The 17693-nt window shown below is 38.7% G+C and overlaps 2 protein-coding genes across 4 annotated transcripts in view; both read right to left on the bottom strand.

Moving 5' to 3' along the window:
• Positions 1 to 725: 725 nt before the first annotated feature.
• On the bottom strand, positions 726 to 10647 carry NRAS (NRAS proto-oncogene, GTPase). Its single transcript, XM_008697746.2, has 7 exons — positions 10515 to 10647; positions 9883 to 10010; positions 7718 to 7896; positions 5581 to 5740; positions 4894 to 5017; positions 4292 to 4333; positions 726 to 4184 (listed from the first exon to the last, which is right to left on the bottom strand). Exons 2-5 carry the CDS (start codon positions 9991 to 9993, stop codon positions 4898 to 4900), a joined length of 570 nt encoding a protein of 189 aa, XP_008695968.1. The 5' UTR covers positions 9994 to 10010; positions 10515 to 10647; the 3' UTR covers positions 726 to 4184; positions 4292 to 4333; positions 4894 to 4897.
• Positions 10648 to 10779: 132 nt separating this feature from the next.
• CSDE1 (cold shock domain containing E1) overlaps positions 10780 to 17693 on the bottom strand; it is a 40817-nt gene continuing 33903 nt past the window's right edge. For 2 of the 3 annotated variants that reach the window (XM_008697743.2, XM_008697744.2), the window contains 5 exons: positions 17416 to 17535; positions 14236 to 14414; positions 13342 to 13505; positions 12439 to 12571; positions 10780 to 12100 (listed from right to left, as the gene is read on the bottom strand). In XM_008697743.2, the coding sequence (XP_008695965.1) occupies positions 12053 to 12100; positions 12439 to 12571; positions 13342 to 13505; positions 14236 to 14414; positions 17416 to 17535 (644 nt within the window). In that variant the 3' untranslated portion in view covers positions 10780 to 12052. Of the gene's footprint in view, positions 12101 to 12438; positions 12572 to 12760; positions 12826 to 13341; positions 13506 to 14235; positions 14415 to 17415; positions 17536 to 17693 lie in introns of those variants that run through there. The other variant, XM_008697745.2, reaches the window with a different exon arrangement.

Here is a 17693-nt window from a genome sequence, read left to right as displayed (position 1 = left end):
TAGATATACAAAGCCCGTAATTCTGTTTTTCATTTAATTATCTCACATGTTTCTATTTCTTGGTAGTCCTATCTAGAAACAGTATTTTGTCATTTACGTTGGTTTTCCTCAAGCTTAGCTCAGCCAAATATTAATGATAACCCTCCTTGTCCTCTTCTGAAGGAAAAGTGAAAGTAAAAACAATGTCTTTGGTAGAATAAACCAAGGTCCTCATAATCACAGTATGCGAGTGTTAGGTGGAAAATCCTAGGTTTTTTTTGTTTTGTGTTGTTTTGTTTGTTTTTGTTTTTAACCACTACATCTCCTTAATTAGGGCTGGGAACCTGAGATACTCCAATTCAACTTCCCTATTTTGTAAGTGAGGAAACTATGGTCCAGAGTAGTAAAATTATAGTTGGAACCCATGTTCTTTGGCTCCTACACTGATGTTCTTCTAATGATACTGAGATTGGCAGACTGTGCAGTAATGCAAAAAGAGGACAAAAGATTTCCAAAGATAGTTTCGAGTACTTCATATTAATATGTTAGAATTTGACATGTAGCTATGGATCATGGCTATGAATCACCCCCACGGTAACAGTTTAAAAGCAGGCTTTGACACATTTTGTATTGGGATAAAATAAGGAACTTGGATCTTTGAAACACTGTCCAAATGTCACATCCAAAAGTCTAAAATTGGTATTAACTTACAATAAAGCCACTTCGCTGGAAAAAAGAGTTATGACTAAGCAAAGAACTTCCAGTTTTTATTTTTTAAACATTTAACAAGAAAAACATTCAACCAAATTTTTAAAAATCAGGATGGATTAATTTACAATAAAATAGTCAACTTAAAATATCAGCCCTTTTTATTTAGGGCCAAGGAGGCCAATAGTTCCTATTTAAACAGCAGAATTGCACAATTGGTATTTTTACCTATATTCGATGGCACAGAAATATAAAAGTCATACAATTTCCATTGAGATCCTCCCTTCCCTCCAGAGTAGAATTCATACAATTGCTTCTTCGGTCAGTTCGTGGGCCTTTAAGAATCACCAGTTATATTCTGAAACATATCTACAACTACTCTGATAATGAGAACACTTTTAAAACAATTCTTACAGGAAACACCTTAAAAATAATTTTGTGGCACATTAGACTGCTTAAAGAAACAGCAAAGATGAAAAATAATGTACAAGAATTATAGTCCCTTGCTTACAGAAACCACCTAAATAAAATAACTTCCCTAATTAATTATCCTCACTTCTTGTAACTTACTAGCAGAGATGAATTACAAGAAGCAGAGTGCACCATTTTTTGGTTCTTGGTTGTAGCTGCCAGCTTGAGAATTCATGACTGTAAATGTAAAGCAAAATAGGATTATGCTCACAAATTCTGGAATGGGAAAAAACCAAAATATGTCTTTAAAGTGTTTCTCTATCCTTGCTTTCAAGTCAAGACAAAAAATTCACAGCAGTTTAAAGGATGATGAAAGACTAAACATGGGCCAACTAAAATACATACGGAGAATAATTTTACCTATTACACTAATGTGAAAACTGTAATAAGTACGATATTATATTACCAAGTAACATTCTAGAGTATGCTGCTGGAGCAAATACAGCACTGAACAGTTTCATCTACAGATTAGGCATGGCGGCCTGTAGACAGAACATTTTCACTCTTGAAGGTGCAACCTTTAAAACACAAACACACATAAAGTAGTATGTAATTCATAACAGCTGGCCAGGCACTTAACTTGGGGAAAGAGACTTTTCAGATTTTGAGGTAAACTAGAACTGTTTTCAGCAATCACAAACATATTCTAAAAACCACACTTTATTTCACACCGACTGAAGTTATTCAGCATTTAACTCTTAAGTTTGTCACTCTATTGTGCCAAAATTCACACCTACATGTAACTTCTTAAGAAACTATTAAAAGAACATTTTGAAGTCTGAATTTTGGCCCCATTTAAATACGTCTGTGCTTAGAACATACTTGAAAAAACTATAAGGTACATCCATTTAAGGGCTAAAAGGAGTATCTTTTTCCCTAAATTTGATTAAAAGAAGAAGAGTCCTACTGTCAGTCACACAGCACAGAGGAGGAGGAGGAAGAGGTGGAAGACAATGACAAGCACAGAGGTGACAAGCCAGTCCCACAAGGAGCAGAGACACGGCAACAGGGTTTCTGTTGACAGGTGTTGACAGTATACGCAAGTTCTCAAAATTAACGCAAAGGAACACAACTCTTCTGGGTATATTCCACTCTGGGCACAATCGATGTTTCTTCCCCTCTTCGGAATTCATTTCAAGGCAATGTGGAGTTTAAAGGAAAATTCATTTTAGAAGATGGAGGACCTCAGGAAGGATTTACACATCAAAAGACCAGAACAGAAAATGGCCATTTTGGAACTAATCTTTTATCAAAAGTTATCCAAATCTAATTTTCATGAGAATTACCAGGAAATTATCTGCAAATGGAAAAGCTCTACCTCCAAAATCCTCATAACTAACAATTCATTCTATTTTCCATTCCCTTCTTCAACAGCAGTTTCAATAGAAAGGCGACTTCTTGTTCTGAACAAACTCATCAGCTTATTATCTGGTATGCACAGACTAATTCATCAACATCCTATTTTGCACCCATCAAAGAACACTATCATCACAGAAAATTTAAAACATTTTGAGCAGAGGCATCCTCATTCTCAAAATAATGAAAATAATATTGGGTTTAATTCAGAGTTTCCACATGGCTAAAAAGAAGTCTAAACACTATTTATAAAAACCTCTAGGCTGACCCTCCTCAAGATGGCAGTTTTTCCAGTCATGGTGAAGGGTTTGTGCTAACTGACCTCGTCCTTCCTGGCAGGACTAACAGTATGCTTCTGGCAAAACTACTAGCTGGGGTTCCTGGTACCATGAGCAAACGTGGAAGAATTCCTTTCTGTGATGCTAACTGGCTTGCTCAAGTTTTAAAACTGTGACCCTGGTCTGTCAGCACCATGCTTTACTCAACTGAAATAACCAAGCCGCCATTGTGGTGGGGTGAGGGAGAGGGTGGGGTAAGAAGGCGAATGAGGGCAATTATATACATCATTAAAATACCATGATACGCAGTGAGAACGTGTCTGTTAATACATCCAAGGCTTGAAAATCATTAATCATTGCTATTAAACTGTTACAATTTCGAACACCTGCAAACGTAGAGCTTTCAGCTATGACCTAAATTTAAAAATGAATGGAAGTTCATTATCAGTAAGCTAGAAGAAACAAATTGCATACATTTTGTAAGTGGTAACCTACCCCCTGCCCTACCCCCCCAAAAAGTACAAATTAGGTAAAAATTAAGTGAAATTATTCATAATTGTTTCCAGTTTCACCTTTCTCTTGGAAGAGACCCAAATCAAGTCTCCAGAAATCCAACTTCATACATGTAAGAAATGGCATCTGCTATCACATCAGGATGTCTTTCCCTCAAAGGTAGACAAGGTCATGGATGTATCTCAGACATTCATTTCCATGTATAATGATTTTCGAGACATCTATTCCACTGAAATATTATAAAGCAAGTCTACAAACCACTCCTTAGAAAAAGGCACTTTGCTGCAAGAGTTAGATTTAATTATGTGAAAGTCGAGAATACTAGGATAGACTCAAAGGTCAGTATTCACTTGGGTATTTATGAATGCAGAGCAGATGCCAATTTGCAGAATATAGCCAATGACATTACAAACAAACCAAATGGCAACTTAACTATATTCTCAGCAAAACAGTAATTTATGACATTTCTCCAAAAACCAACACAGTTCCAAGTTCAACAGTAAAAAGGAAAAAAAAATCACCAGCAGTTGCTACTTTAGAGCTCAAGACATTGTTTCCTACAGAATTTCATGTCTATAGTTTGGTTCTCTGTTTCAGAGCATGAATTACTTTTCAGATGAAAAACCTGGGATGGCGGAGGTTTGTTTGTGTGTGCTGGGGGAGAACGCAGGGTGGAAAAACGGTGGGGAGTAACAAGAGGTTCATTTCTCTGGCCAGACAACCAAGTGAGGAGGTAGTTATTCAGAGAACTTCTCGAATAGAGAATATTGTACTGATCTACTAAGAGCTGGGGAAGTAGCAGGAGCTTCTCTGTGAGACGGAAGATAGCAAAAGGAATACTTCTCCTCCAGGGAAGTCAGGACCAGGGTGTCAGTGCAGCTAAAATAAAGACAGAATCTGTGTAAGTGGCATATAGAGAATGTAAGAAAAACAAGGTTAAGAAATCAACGCGAACGATAACATATTCATTTCCAAACTTGTCCTACCTTGACAGTGGCTCTTTTCTGATGCTAGAACTTTAAACGTATCTATAAGAAAAGAACACACACCATGTTATTATAATCGAGTTTTGATGTAGTGATTCTTCAAACTCCTCATCAGAGCCAAGAATATGGTATGGTATGCGTACTTTTCATAATAATGCCTTCTAGTTTCTAATATTATTGAAAGTGTAATACTGTCTATAAAATACTTAAATGCTTTATTTTTTTTTTAAGATTTTATTTATTTATTTGTCAGGGAGAGAGAAAGAGGGAGAGAGCACGCACAAGCAGAGGGAGAAGCAGACTCCCCACTGAGCAGGGAGCCCGATGCAGGACTCAATTCCAAGACCCGGGGATCATGACCTGAGCCAAAGGCAGATGCTTAATCAACTGAGCCCCTCAGGTGTAGTCTACTTTAATACTTTAAAAACAGTTTAGATTTCAGTAGTCTCAGAAAGGGGGCCATAAGGAAAATATTTTACAACCATAAGTGAGCAAAAACTCTAGGTTAAATAGCAATACAGAAAAAATAACAGCAATCTCCTCCAAACTGCCCGATGCTAAATAATAAAAATTATAGTTATGTCAGGAGACCACATGCTCACCTTGTTACATCACCACACATGGTAACCCCATACAACCTTGAGTCCCATCATCACTGCTGTTGAGTTTCTTCATTCGGTACTGACGTATTTCTCTTACCAGTGTGTAAAAGGCATCTTCAACACCCTATAAAAGAACATGATAAGGATGGCTTAATAGACACAATCCAGGTCGTAAGCTCTCTTATGTGTACTTCTTTAGTGGAATTAAAATTCCAATTAGCTGATGAAAGAGGGTGATTTAGGAAGAGAACACCAAACTTAGCATTCTCACTGAATCACATCAACAGGCTGATATACAAATGGCATATTTTGCAAAAATAACATTCAAGCACAGAAAAATGGGTAACGTGGGACATATAGAACTACCAGATCTAAAGATCCATTCAGGAGAGCAAAAGCCCTGAACACTGGCTGATGTTGATGGAGAAAGGTTAATGTTTGTACTTATCTTTAATCAAGGGTCCTCATTTTAGTAGTATTTAGTAATATTAACATGTTAAGGTGGAAGTCAAGTCCCACGCCAGAATATTCATCAATTCATTTTGGGTTAAACCAAAGATTCAAAAAATAGAATATCAAAACTCCATAAGAAAATCCATAACAACAAAAAATGCAGCTCCCATCTCTAGCAGTCAAACTTTTCTGCATTAAACAAACTCTTGCCAGATGCTCAAAGCTCCGTTATACCTGTCTGGTCTTGGCTGAGGTTTCAATGAATGGAATCCCATAACTCTTGGCCAGTTCGTGGGCTTGTTTTGTGTCCACTGTCCTTGTTGGCAAATCACACTTATTTCCTACTAGCACCATAGGTACGTCATCTGAATCTTTGACTCGCTTAATCTGTTCCCTTAAAAAAAAAAAAAGGAAAAAAAAAAAGGAGTATGTTATCATAACCTAAGAGTACGTTTTTCGGGAGGAATGAGCAGCTACAACAAAAAAGGGTCTAATGAATTTTATCTAGCCCTATTAGCTTCTAGTACGGAAAAGCCCCCACTAATTATAAAAGACCATGCATACTAGGTAGACTGGTTTAGACCTGATGCAGCAGCCATAGGGAAGCCAAACATGGGGGAAATGGATGGCAATTCTATTCTACCATTTGACACACACACTTATTAGGATTCTTGATTCTCCAAAGAGCTTGGCTCCGGATTTAATTGGCAACTTGAAATCACACTCTGGATTAAGATCTGAAGTATAAAAAGTAAAGCTTGCTGCCTCAAAATAACTTTTTGAGGTTTTCTTGAAAGTGACAGTATTTAATGAAAGACAGTCCATCTACTTCTCTAGGGGGGTGGTGTTCAGACATTTTCTTCAAACAGTATTATAGCTGGAAGTCCAAGATACAAAACAGAAAACACCAGAACTGCTCTTACTAAAGGGGGGCTGAAGGATCTGGAACTCCCAACTTACAGCACTCCCTTCAATGACATAGAAGACATAGCACACAGCAGTTTGGAAACAATTGCTCTAGATTCTCTTGACCAATACTGTCCAATAGAACTTTTCATGATGATGGAAAGGTTCTCTATCTGCGCTGTCCAACTATATCCACTGGTCATATGCAGCTGTTGGACACTTGGGAAGTCAGTTGCTATGTGGTCAAGGAAATAAAATTTTTTAATTTTATTTAATTAACTGAAATAATCACATAAGTTTGTGGCCATCATATGGCACAATACCACGCCCGACCCTGGCCCTGGATTACACACGAAGTCATGTGCCGAACCGGCATCACCCTGGCTATCTGCAGAACTGACCTTTGCTGTAACGGCAGTGGCCTACTTTAAAGCGTAATATAAGACAAAACAGCCTTAGAGGAAAAACGATTTCTAGAAATTCAACAAATATTAGAGGCTTGACAAGTGTTGGACATTTTATTACATATTGCTATTATTTCCAGAGAGCAGATGCAAAGCAGAGCAGGAGTAGGTGGAAAAAAACCCAACTGAAGTCAGTTTTGGACTAGCTTGTTTCTGGGAGCAGACACCATCCTACGGATGGAGCACAAGTCAGGGTTGCAGGCTGTAGGAAGAACCCTGGCATAGCACTGACTGTGTGCTAGGCACTTTTTGGTGATTAACATGTTTATTAACTTGTTTAATTTTCAAAACAACTCTTGGTAGGTACTATTCTCTCCATATTATTGATAAGGAAACTGAGGCACAGACATTTGGTAGTTTGCCCCAAAGGCCCATGGGTAATAGATGATGGAGCCAAGTTTCAACCCATTGTATTACTCTGCTCAAAGAACATGGAGCTAAGAAAAAGGAGTCCTGGGTGTTTGGTCCTGGCTATGCTAATAACAACCATGACTCCAAAAACCTAACAAACCACTTCCTGCAACTCTACTTTTGATTCCGTAAAACAAGGATGTTGTACTAGAATTTTTTATGGTCTGATTGAGCTTTGAAACTTTATGGGTCTGTTGAGAAAGACCATCCTTCCTCTTTATCTACTCCCCATTCGTTTCTTCCTATCATCATCTCTCTTCTATGACTTACTGACAACTCGTTCTCAGACATGTTTTCCTCTCTGAAATTCCTGTGTGATCTCTCACACCACCACCTCTGGTTCTGAATCATCCCATTAGCAAGCTTCATTTGAGTATTAGCACACTTTCTAGCCATGGTGTATTATATAAAATAAACTCCAATATTAACTTTCAGTTATAACCCCAGAATCTCAATGGTAAACAACCTGAAACCAACTCTTCTCATAATTAAAAACACTATCTTCCCTAGTGTGGTAACCTCATCCCTCCCACAAAGCTTCAGAATACACTTACAGATCAACCTTTCAGAAAAAATAATGTTCCTAGTACCTGTAGAGGTTAATATCTGCAAATGATTTGCTATTATTGATGGCAAATACACAGAGGAAACCTTCGCCTGTCCTCATGTATTGGTCTCTCATGGCACTGTACTCCTCTTGACCAGCTGTATCCAGTATGTCCAACAGACAGGTTTCACCGTCTATAACCACCTGTTTTCGGTAAGAATCCTGGGGGTGTGGAGGGTGGGGGACGGCAGGGAGAGAGGAAGATTTCATTTTTATTAGAAACCATAGGGAATGCAATACTATTGCCAAGGTTAGATAAGCTCCTACCTAAGTTTATTTCCATCTCTCTGGTTTGTCCCTCAAACTCCTCATACATAATCACAAACAGAAAGTACTTAATGTCACCCTAGGAAAAAAAGCCCCAAATCCTATATGCCTGCAGAAAGGAAAATGTGGTCACTCTGTTCCTGGAAAAGATGGAAAAAATGTGGTAATTCAAAAGACAGCTCTATTGCAGTTAAGACTAGAGATTAGGTTTCACAGTGTATTTTACTGAGATATGAACTGGACTTTTCTCACTTACTGTACATTTAAAGTTGTAAACGTACCTCCACCAATTATACCTGGCCCTGGACACAGTGTCATCTGTGTTTATGACTAAATACACAAATACTTTTTATTTCAGACAAGACTATAACAAAAAAATATTTTTCCAAGCCTGGTGAATTTTTACCTTTGGGAAATATTCCTGAATCAAATTCCTACATGTTCCAAACACAGTATACAGTTATAATTCCTCGGGAGGAAAAACATGCATAGATCACATGTATTTATATTTTAAAAGTTTTCAATTTGGCTCTAAGGCAAAAATTTTACTTGTATTTTAATACTTTTGGGAATTCAGTTCAAAGAAAATAACCCATCACACTTGGTAAAGATCTGGCTCAGAAACAGAATGCAACCTGGTTTCCTAGTTCACTGATCAGTGCCTCTGTAACTCAACTTCACTGTGGGACTGTAATATACTTTCAAATTAACATAGAATTCCCACTGCCAAAACTTGCTTGAAACATGAAATATGGTTAAGTGCATGAATGTTCCGAGACAATGAACACAATTAAAATTATAAAGATAGGTTTTAGTTAAACTAATTTACAGTAACAGAAGTCAGAGAAGTGGTTATTTCCCCGCATGGTGGGGGTTTATTGACTGGAAAGTGGCTTGGGAGAACTCTCTGGGGCACTGGAAATGGTCTGTGTTTCTGAGTGGTGGTTACGTAAGTATACACGAATTTTTAAGTCACTGGGCTGTAAATATACCATTTGTGTATTTTACTATATGTACATTACCCTTCAATAAATAAAACTCAGAAAAATATTAAGAGGTTCTAACTATTAACACTAAAGCTGTTAGGCTTAAAAAGAAATTTCTGCAAGGACTAATGACTAATTTTTAATAATGGCTATGTTAGTTAGCTTCCATTAAACGCTCAGAGGCTGGGGGTAGGAAGACCAGGGTGTGGATTAAAATAAAATCTCTAGTCACACATTTTTAAGCTGAATAAACAAAACCTTTTATTTAAAGGACCTTAGATGCCATTATTCAAGCCAATCTATAACATGAACTCAACACAAAAAACTTACACTGATTTTTCTCAACATCTGTGTGTGTGACAGGCAGGGAATGTTTATGGTAATTTAATAGATGAGGAAAATGAGGCTCAGAGAGTTTAAGTGATTTGCTCAATATAACGTAACTATATAAACTGCAAACAGGGACCGAAAGAAATTCAGGCAGTGACTCAAAATCTCATATTCTTTCTACTCCAGCCCAGTCTCAGCGGCTTCGGCCAGCTAATTAAAACTGAAGAAGGCCAGATCTTTGAATCCTTTATCTCCATCCTATTATTCAATCACTCTTCGTATGACCTGTGTTTAACAGAGCTGTCATGTGAGTTCAACAATGAATTTGCAAAAGTTCACTGAACTATTAAATTGTCGATTTTTTAGAAAATCTTTAGCAGCTAATAAAAATTAACTCTTCTCCACAAACATGGAAAGCTTCGTTATTGTATTACTCAACTCAGTACCCCAAGTAACTTTTACTTTCTCTCTTGACTATTCCTTTAGCTAAAGAACAGCTAATGGATGGGTGCAAGGGTGAACCAAACGCCAGAGGTAGGATCAGTGCGCTACCACTGGGCCTCACCTCTATGGTGGGATCATATTCATCTACAAAGTGGTTCTGGATTAGCTGGATTGTCAGTGCGCTTTTCCCGACACCACCTGCTCCAACCACCACCAGTTTGTACTCAGTCATTTCACACCAGCAAGAACCTGTGGGAAAGCAGCAATTAGGTTTAAAGGGCGAGCCACAACTACAGTACTTCGAAGCCTTCTGTAATCAATAGTAACTAAAGCCTGAGTTTGAAAGGTATCGGTTCCACACACGTGACCCTCCACTTGGTTCTCAAAGTGCTTCAGGAGTGCAAAAACATTCGCAGGTTACTACTTCAGACCTCAGAATTCTGGTTAGTCGCCTAGCTACCCCCACCCAGCTCTATTTTTCAACAACCCGTGGGCCCCGCCCTCAGCCCAAGGTAAAGGAAACCCCTCTTCCTACTCCTCCCGCAAGTCTTCTCAGCTCCGGTGGGGCAGACTCCGGGCCGTCCCCTCGTCTTACACCCCCGCCAGTCTCCAGAGATCTCCCCCGTAGGGCTCAAAACGAAGGACCCCCGCCCAAGGGCCTTTGTCTCCAGCCTGCAGACTCCGTTCGATTCCTGGCAACAAGGAGGCGCCTGTATGCTCCCAAGACGAACGCTACACATCGCAGAGCCTTACCTCAAGCTTCGCTGCCTCCGCTTCCGACGGATTTAGGACCACAACAGGGAAAAATGTTGGAGACCCCGGAACCGCCATGAACAGCCCCCACTAGGGAGCGGCACTTCCGGCCCCGCCCGCTACGTAATCAGTCGGCGCCCCGGGCGCCCGAGTCCCCGCCCCGGCCACGTGGGCCCCCGACCCAGGAGTCACGCGGCGGGCCGCACCCAGACCCGCCCCTCCCACACAGGACGTTTCAAAAATGAAAGCGCTAGGTGCTAGAGTCTCAAAAATCAGTAAAACTTTATTCGCTTCCATTCTTTCGCCATTAACAGAAAACTGGAGAAAGCAAAAATGTTTCGTGTTTACAAAGATAAACGGCCTCTTTACCCAGAGAAGTTCAAAACCTCAAACGACAACGGGGAAGATAAAAGCGCCCTCCCCCACATCCCCTGAGCTGCCCTTGTCATCTTAGACAAAGCCTTCAGTCCACTGGCCAGGGACCCTGGATGTGGCCAATTCAAGATGAGGGCCAAGAAATCAGACCAATCCGTTCCCGTGATATAAAGTCGAACAGAAGCTACACCAAGGATCAAGTGCCTGTATTTCACAGGGCACAGGAACCAGGCGGCTACTTATAAAAAAAACAAGATTCATTTCAGGCACAACTTTTTTATTTTTTTTGTTTTGTTTTGTTTTTAAATCAGTAAAAGAAACCGGGTCCTAGAAGCTGCAGTGATCTAAGCAGCAGCAAGTTTGTGCATTCGTCTTTTTTTTTGTTTTGTTTTGTTTTTGTTTAAATACGATTAAATTACCACACTGCTGGCACACCTCATTTGCATGAAATTCTGCACCATACATACTAATTGTAGTAAAATTACCCCCCTCCCCAATCCCAGGAAAAAAGAAACTATTCTGGAAGATAATTTTCACTGAAATCTAACCAAACTTCGTTAAGTGGACTGTGACAAGATTATAAATGATATGAAAAATAACATTTTAACATTTGGCCATCAACTTAAGGAAATGGTTTGCCTATACAAATTTTTATAATTTTTGTAATTTTTAATATATTCTACCTTCATATGGTCCTCAGGATTAAAGCATAATGAACAGGAAAGAAAAGGAAAAGAACGCAACTGAGTGCTAAGGCAGAACATCTTGCCAGATAGTAATGAAGGTAGAGTATACGCTAAATACCAAGTGCAGAATTTCATAGGGCCAACAAGATAACAGTCTATATTTTTCACTTACACAGGCGAAGTGGATTTTGCAATTACCAGTTGCGTTAAATGCACCAAATAAAGCTCCTAAAATTGATACTATAAGGCGCCACCTTAAGTTTTCCAGGCTGCAACTGTGCATAATTTTAAAATGGTTTTCTTAAATTTATTTATTTTTTTAAACATAACACGAGGAAGGTGTTAAAACTGGTGTAATAGCTCAATAGAATAAGTATTCCAGATTTGGGGAGGGATGAAGAGGGAGATATTCAGAACCCTTCACCAGAATCCCCCCAACTTGATCATAGTGGATTAATGATGTGCTCGTGGATGTGGTTAGTCAATGACACCAGCTTGACGGATCTTTCTTTCTGCACCAAATCCCTGTGAAGAAGTAAAATTGCAGTTAATTACTATAAAAGCATTTCTTTTTAATCATCGTAACCACCACCATTTCTTTCCCAAAGGAGGAAATCCACAGTAAGCCCTCCTGAACTATTACCTAAAATCTGTTCAAAAGATCAGGAAGACCAAGAAATGTGCTTCTTACTGTGAGCAGCCATTATTGTTAGGGACTAAACCAATGTGTAGGGAGTTTTAACGAGTTATAAGCATACTGAATACTGAAGTTCCCTGCTTCATTAAGCTCTGAGCTATGCTGAAATAGCATATTGGTCTGTCAGCTGCCCCTACCCACCCCAAAACCTTGTATGTCCTCATACCATTGAGTTATCTGGTCCCCTTGGCTGACGAAGAACCATTAGGCGAGGAGCACTGGCATCATCCAGGGTGATGTTCTTCAAGCGATTGACCAACCTATCAGGTCGTGGAGCCGCAACAGCCTTGGGGCCCTCGCTGTAATGAAGTCAAGAGGTGAGAAGAAACAACACTTGGTGGGAAGAAAGCAAGTACTTGCAGAGGAGTACGTTTTCTATCTAACTATCCAAATGACTCAGTTTTAATGAGGGGACTCTTGCCTCATCTAGCCAGCTAGCTAGCAAGACAGGACAGACGAGTTTGTTTATGTTTTTATTCCCAACTCACGGTTTATTATTATGGAGGAACTGGAAAATCATTTGGGTGAGGGTCATCCCCGGACTGGTCTGCAACTAGAAAAACCAGTTCCACAGACACTTAAATGAGGTAGTGGATGTGAAAAACCTTAGGAAAGTTAAGTATGAAGAAATATTTTCAAGAGACTCCCAGCTCCTCTCATGGTAACGTTACAAATTTAAAACATTTAAAAAAGCAGAGACAGTACTGCTAAACTATAAAGTTAGAATTTTAAGCAGCATATAAATGGCTTCACGGAAGAAAAAGCTAAACAGAATCCTTTAAGAACAAGGACTACATAATCTTATTATATTTAAGTTCTAATACACAGAATGTACTCAGTTAATGTTTCATTGGGCCAGATTTGTAAGACTATACAATTCAGACAATGAAGACTAGAGATTAAAAAAAAAAAAAGATACAGGAAAGATCAAGAAATAACCAGAAAGTGGCAGGATTAAAAAAAAAAAAAAAAAAAAAAAAAAAAAAAAAAAGCAGTGATGAAAAGTGAAGAGAGTTTATGGAAGTTTAAAGACAGTCCAGGGAGTTTACCAGCCCAGCAACAAACTCACCAGACTCGCCAAACATTACAAGCGCTGCACTTGCCAGTGCGCTGATTAAGAATCACTGAGAATTCCACCTCATCTCCAGCCTGTAGCTCAATGCCATCCTGAACTTCTTTCACATGGAAAAAGAGCTTCTTGCTGTCTCCTACTTCATAGTTAATGAAGCCAAACTGGGGGAAGAGGGAAGAAAAAAAGAAAGAAAGAAAAAAAAAGAACATTACAAGGGGTAAAAGTGCCTCACTCTGAATGAAGCACAATGCACGAGCCTAACTAGAAGTGGATTTCTAAAACATGGTATTAATGCTCATGCTCCACATTAGCTGCCTGTGCTAGAACGTGAAAGCATATGGGTCTGAAAAACTTGTCAGGGAAGAAATCTACCTTTGAAATCATTGCCATTCAATCCATCATAGCCTGAGTGAAACAAAGCTTGCCTTGTGTCTTCATATAGAATATGGAGTTTTTGAATTAAGCAAAAAATCATACTGAGATCTCAATATAAGGAATAGTTTTGTTTGCCCTAATGTATTTTATGAACACTTCTACACATGCCTGCTTTCTTTGCGTGGTCTGCAAAAGAAGCTCTGAGCTAAAGTCTACAAAATCTTAAATCCTTCTAGTCTGAAAAATCTCACTCCAAACTTATTTTCCCTGTCATGTAATGTTAATTATCAATAATACTCTTAACTTTCTTTTTGCTCATATCACCATTTTCTTCAGGTGATTTTCTTCATATTTTTACAAGCTACCTCAAACCATTGAAAAAGGGGTGGAGTAGAAATAAAAACCAAGTGAATATTGACGGTTCTCCCTTGGCTGAAAAAATTCCAAGGTTTTGGTTAACACTTGTTTACCAACTCATAAAAGGATCAAGTTCAGATCCAGAGATGTACCACTTACCTGATCCTTCACACACTCCACTGTGGCCCTACGCAGGGGTGTGATGTTGTAGGCCATAGTCTGTGCATTTTGGCCCAAGACACACAATTGGAACTTGACACTCTCCCCTTTCTGCAGGCAATCCCCTTTGTTGGCCATCCCAACTATGCCAAATGGATAGACCTCACCTTTCATATCCCCTGTAAAGAGAAACAGGTACAAAGTCTAAAAACTAGTATTTCACAACAGTCCTATGCTGATGTTACTAATAAATTTATAAGTAAATTGCTAAAAATGTATTAGGTTCCTAAAAAGATTTTTATACCTGAGAAATTCTACCATAAAGTTTCAATGAAATACTATCATGAAAACAAGTGAGAACTTGTAGTATTTCACTAGCTAATGAACAATTTTAAAGTTTATTTTTTTTAGTAATCTCTACACCCAACGTGGGGCTCGAATTCACCACCCTGAGATCAAGAGTTACATGCTCTTCAGACTGAGCTAGCCAGGTACCCCTAATAAACAGTTTTAAACCACACTTAACGAAATTAAAAACACTATCACTCACAACCTCATTATCTAAATATTTGGGCATTTTAAGCAGAATGGGTTGCTAACGTGATCCACTGGATTATCTGCTTCCCCAGTTCACAATATGAGCCAACCAGTCAAAAATATTTCTGACCCACACCTAACTGGGCATTAAACAAGTCAGGCACAGACAAAAACAATGTGGATAAGTTTCTTTGGCATTCTACCTCTTTTGTTTGTTCTGACTGTGACTCCCTCAAACCAACAGGTAGTTTTCTCCCAGTTCAGATCTCAGCATACTTTTTCTTTAAAAAAACAGTAAACATTTTAGGCTTGTAGGTCATCCTGTTTTAGTCAAAACTACTCAACTTTGCTGCTATAGAAAGCAACTAAAGAGAATATATAAACGAATGGCTATGGCTGTTTCAAGAAGACTAACTTTATAGAAACAAGCTACCATATTTTTGCAGAGCTCTTCCCTAGAGTAAAAAAATTGGCAGGGGCGCCCAGGTGGCTCAGTCAGTTAAGCATCTGACTCTTGATCTCAGCTCAGGTCTGTATCTCAGGGTCATGAGTTCAAGCCCTGCACTGGGCTCCATGTGGGATGTGGAGCCTACTTAAAAATAAACAAACAAATAAATAAATAAAAATTAAGAGAGTGAATTTAAAAAGTTGGCTGGAGGTCAGTGCAGGCTAGGAATAAAAACCGTGCCAAAGGTTCAGCTGCTTATCAGTTCACCTGCATGGTGAAGCCACTGAATCAACAAAAATGAAAAGGAGAAAACCATCAGGTGGAAAGGGAAGCTTCAGAAATGGAAATGCTTTTAATAATTCTCTTGATGATTACAGTGTGGGTAAGTGAAGGTTTTCTTTTCAAACATATAGGAACCACAACTTTAAGATACACTTACAACAGATAAAGTCATGCCACAAGGATTAGAGATATAGAAACAGCTGGTCTGATGTAGTTGTGTTAATACTACCATTTATTAAACACTTATAGATTCATATTTAATCTTTCCAGATTATTAGATTCACGTTATATCCTTATTTTAAAGATGAAGAAACTGAGGTAGGAGAGATTTAAGTAATTTGTCTAAGAATATAAAGCTAGGAAGGGGAAGAGTTGGGTGTTCACATCTAGGCCTGCCCTACTTCAAAGTCCATGGTCTTATACAGAGTTGCTATATTCCTGATTAAAAGAGCTGTTCTCACCAACTGGGAAAATGTGATCTGTCTAGTCTCAAAAACCTCTAGGTTTATAGATTCCAGGCAAGTTTCCTTTTCCATAAAATTCTTGCTTCGGACTGTTGAAGAATAAGTGGACTGGGGATTGGGAATACAAAAGAAGCATCATGTTACAGAGGAGGAAGAAGGGCAATTCAGTATGATCCAGTTAGTTGCCTAGTCCCCAGAGCCCTTTCAGGAGTATGGTGTAATCATGGTATTGGTTTAAAATACTGATTTGCAAAAGGCCAGATTTGTACTGAGTGATTTTTTTAAAAAACAGTGTGTGTTTAACCACTATTGTTGGCAAAGGTGGGAAAGCAGAACAAAGTAAGTTTATTTTAAATTAATATGAATTAGATCTGAATTAACAAAAGGAGTGATTAAAATAAAAGACTGATTTGCTATAAAAAGTACTTCTATTTGGAGGGGTGTTGGGATGGCAGTTGGGGGGCGATGGAGTGTACTGGGTTTCTATGTAAAACAAACTCTTAAGGACCTCATGTGGTAAAAGGAACATGTTATCGAGGTTCATTTCTTTCTCTCAAATGACCTGTTCTTCCCCACTTCATGCTCTTTGACTCCTACATGACACAAGATTTATTCTCTTTGTGAGCCAACCTATCATAAACCCTCTCATCAACCCCATCATTATGGTAATTTAGCTATACTAATCCAGTGGTTCCTACTACCATTCCTATTGCAAATTTATTTTATGCAAAAAGTAGGTTTTTTTGTTTAGGATTTATTTATTTGAGAGAGTGCACACACATGAGCGGGACAGGCAGAGGGAGAGCAGCTCAAGCAGACTCTACACAGAGTGGAGCCCAACGCACGGCTCAATCTCACGACCTGAGCCAACCAGGCACTCCCGAAGTTATCTTTTTGCTGCTAATTGCTGGGGGTAAAGGGTGGCATCGGAACTCAGAATTATTGAAGATGGGGAGAAAAAAGCAGAAAATGAAAAATATAGAGTGCTTTGGCCCAGAGACCAGTAGTAGGATCCACACGGAACCCTAGCTATTAAGGAATAAACACAGTACTTTTACAGAAAGCAAAAATGTTCATAAAAGTGAATGCTACTAGGAAATTTGTTAATACTGATGTAAATAACTAGAGAATAATACAGGAATACTATAAAGTTGTACTAAACACAGTCAATATGAGTATCTGATTATCACACATTAGATGCCCATTTCAATATAACTCAGTTGCCCACCTATCAGTCATTTGTTCACAACACAAATCCAGGCTGATCTAATGTCCAAAGGATATAAAAATAAAAGCGAAGAGATGGGGGTGGGGAAGAGTCACTTTTCCTTAATTTCAGTTTTTAAGGAATCTGAAAACAACTGCAACAAACACCAATATATTTTAAAATGTTCAAAATAGTCATGTGAAGGTAAAAAATTTCAAACAATCTGATGGGGATGTTCTTACCTTCCTCCACAATCTCAATCATTCCTTGGTACTCAGTCTGTGTTGGATCAACACTCCTCAAGGGGCGAATGACTTTCCCAGAGTAGATGGTGGGATCAGCTTCCTCAGTAATGCCATTCACTACAAAACAGAGCATGTCATACCTCTTACTCGACAATTTTAACTCTATTCCAGAGGAAAAGCAGCAAAAATCATTGCAACAAATGTTAACAGAGGGTTGGACTGCTTGTCTGCTATTCTTGAAATATTTCTAAACTACCATTAAAATAAAGAAAGTT

This window comes from Ursus maritimus, unplaced genomic scaffold (assembly GCF_017311325.1).
Source record: "Ursus maritimus isolate PB19 unplaced genomic scaffold, ASM1731132v1 scaffold_12, whole genome shotgun sequence".
NCBI lineage: Eukaryota > Metazoa > Chordata > Mammalia > Carnivora > Ursidae > Ursus > Ursus maritimus.
Note: the sequence above shows the minus strand (reverse complement) of the source record. Positions and strands in the feature narration are given on the sequence as shown.

Excerpts from the sequence above, each read along its gene's own strand:
- NRAS (XM_008697746.2), bottom strand. The coding sequence starts at position 9,993 with ATGACTGAGTACAAACTGGTGGTGGTTGGAGCAGGTGGTGTCGGGAAA. Across the intron at positions 7,897-9,882 it reads AATATGATCCCACCATAGAG|GATTCTTACCGAAAACAGGT; the intron begins GTGAGGCCCAGT and ends CCACACCCCCAG. Across the intron at positions 5,018-5,580 it reads CCTCAGCCAAGACCAGACAG|GGTGTTGAAGATGCCTTTTA; the intron begins GTATAACGGAGC and ends GTTCTTTTATAG.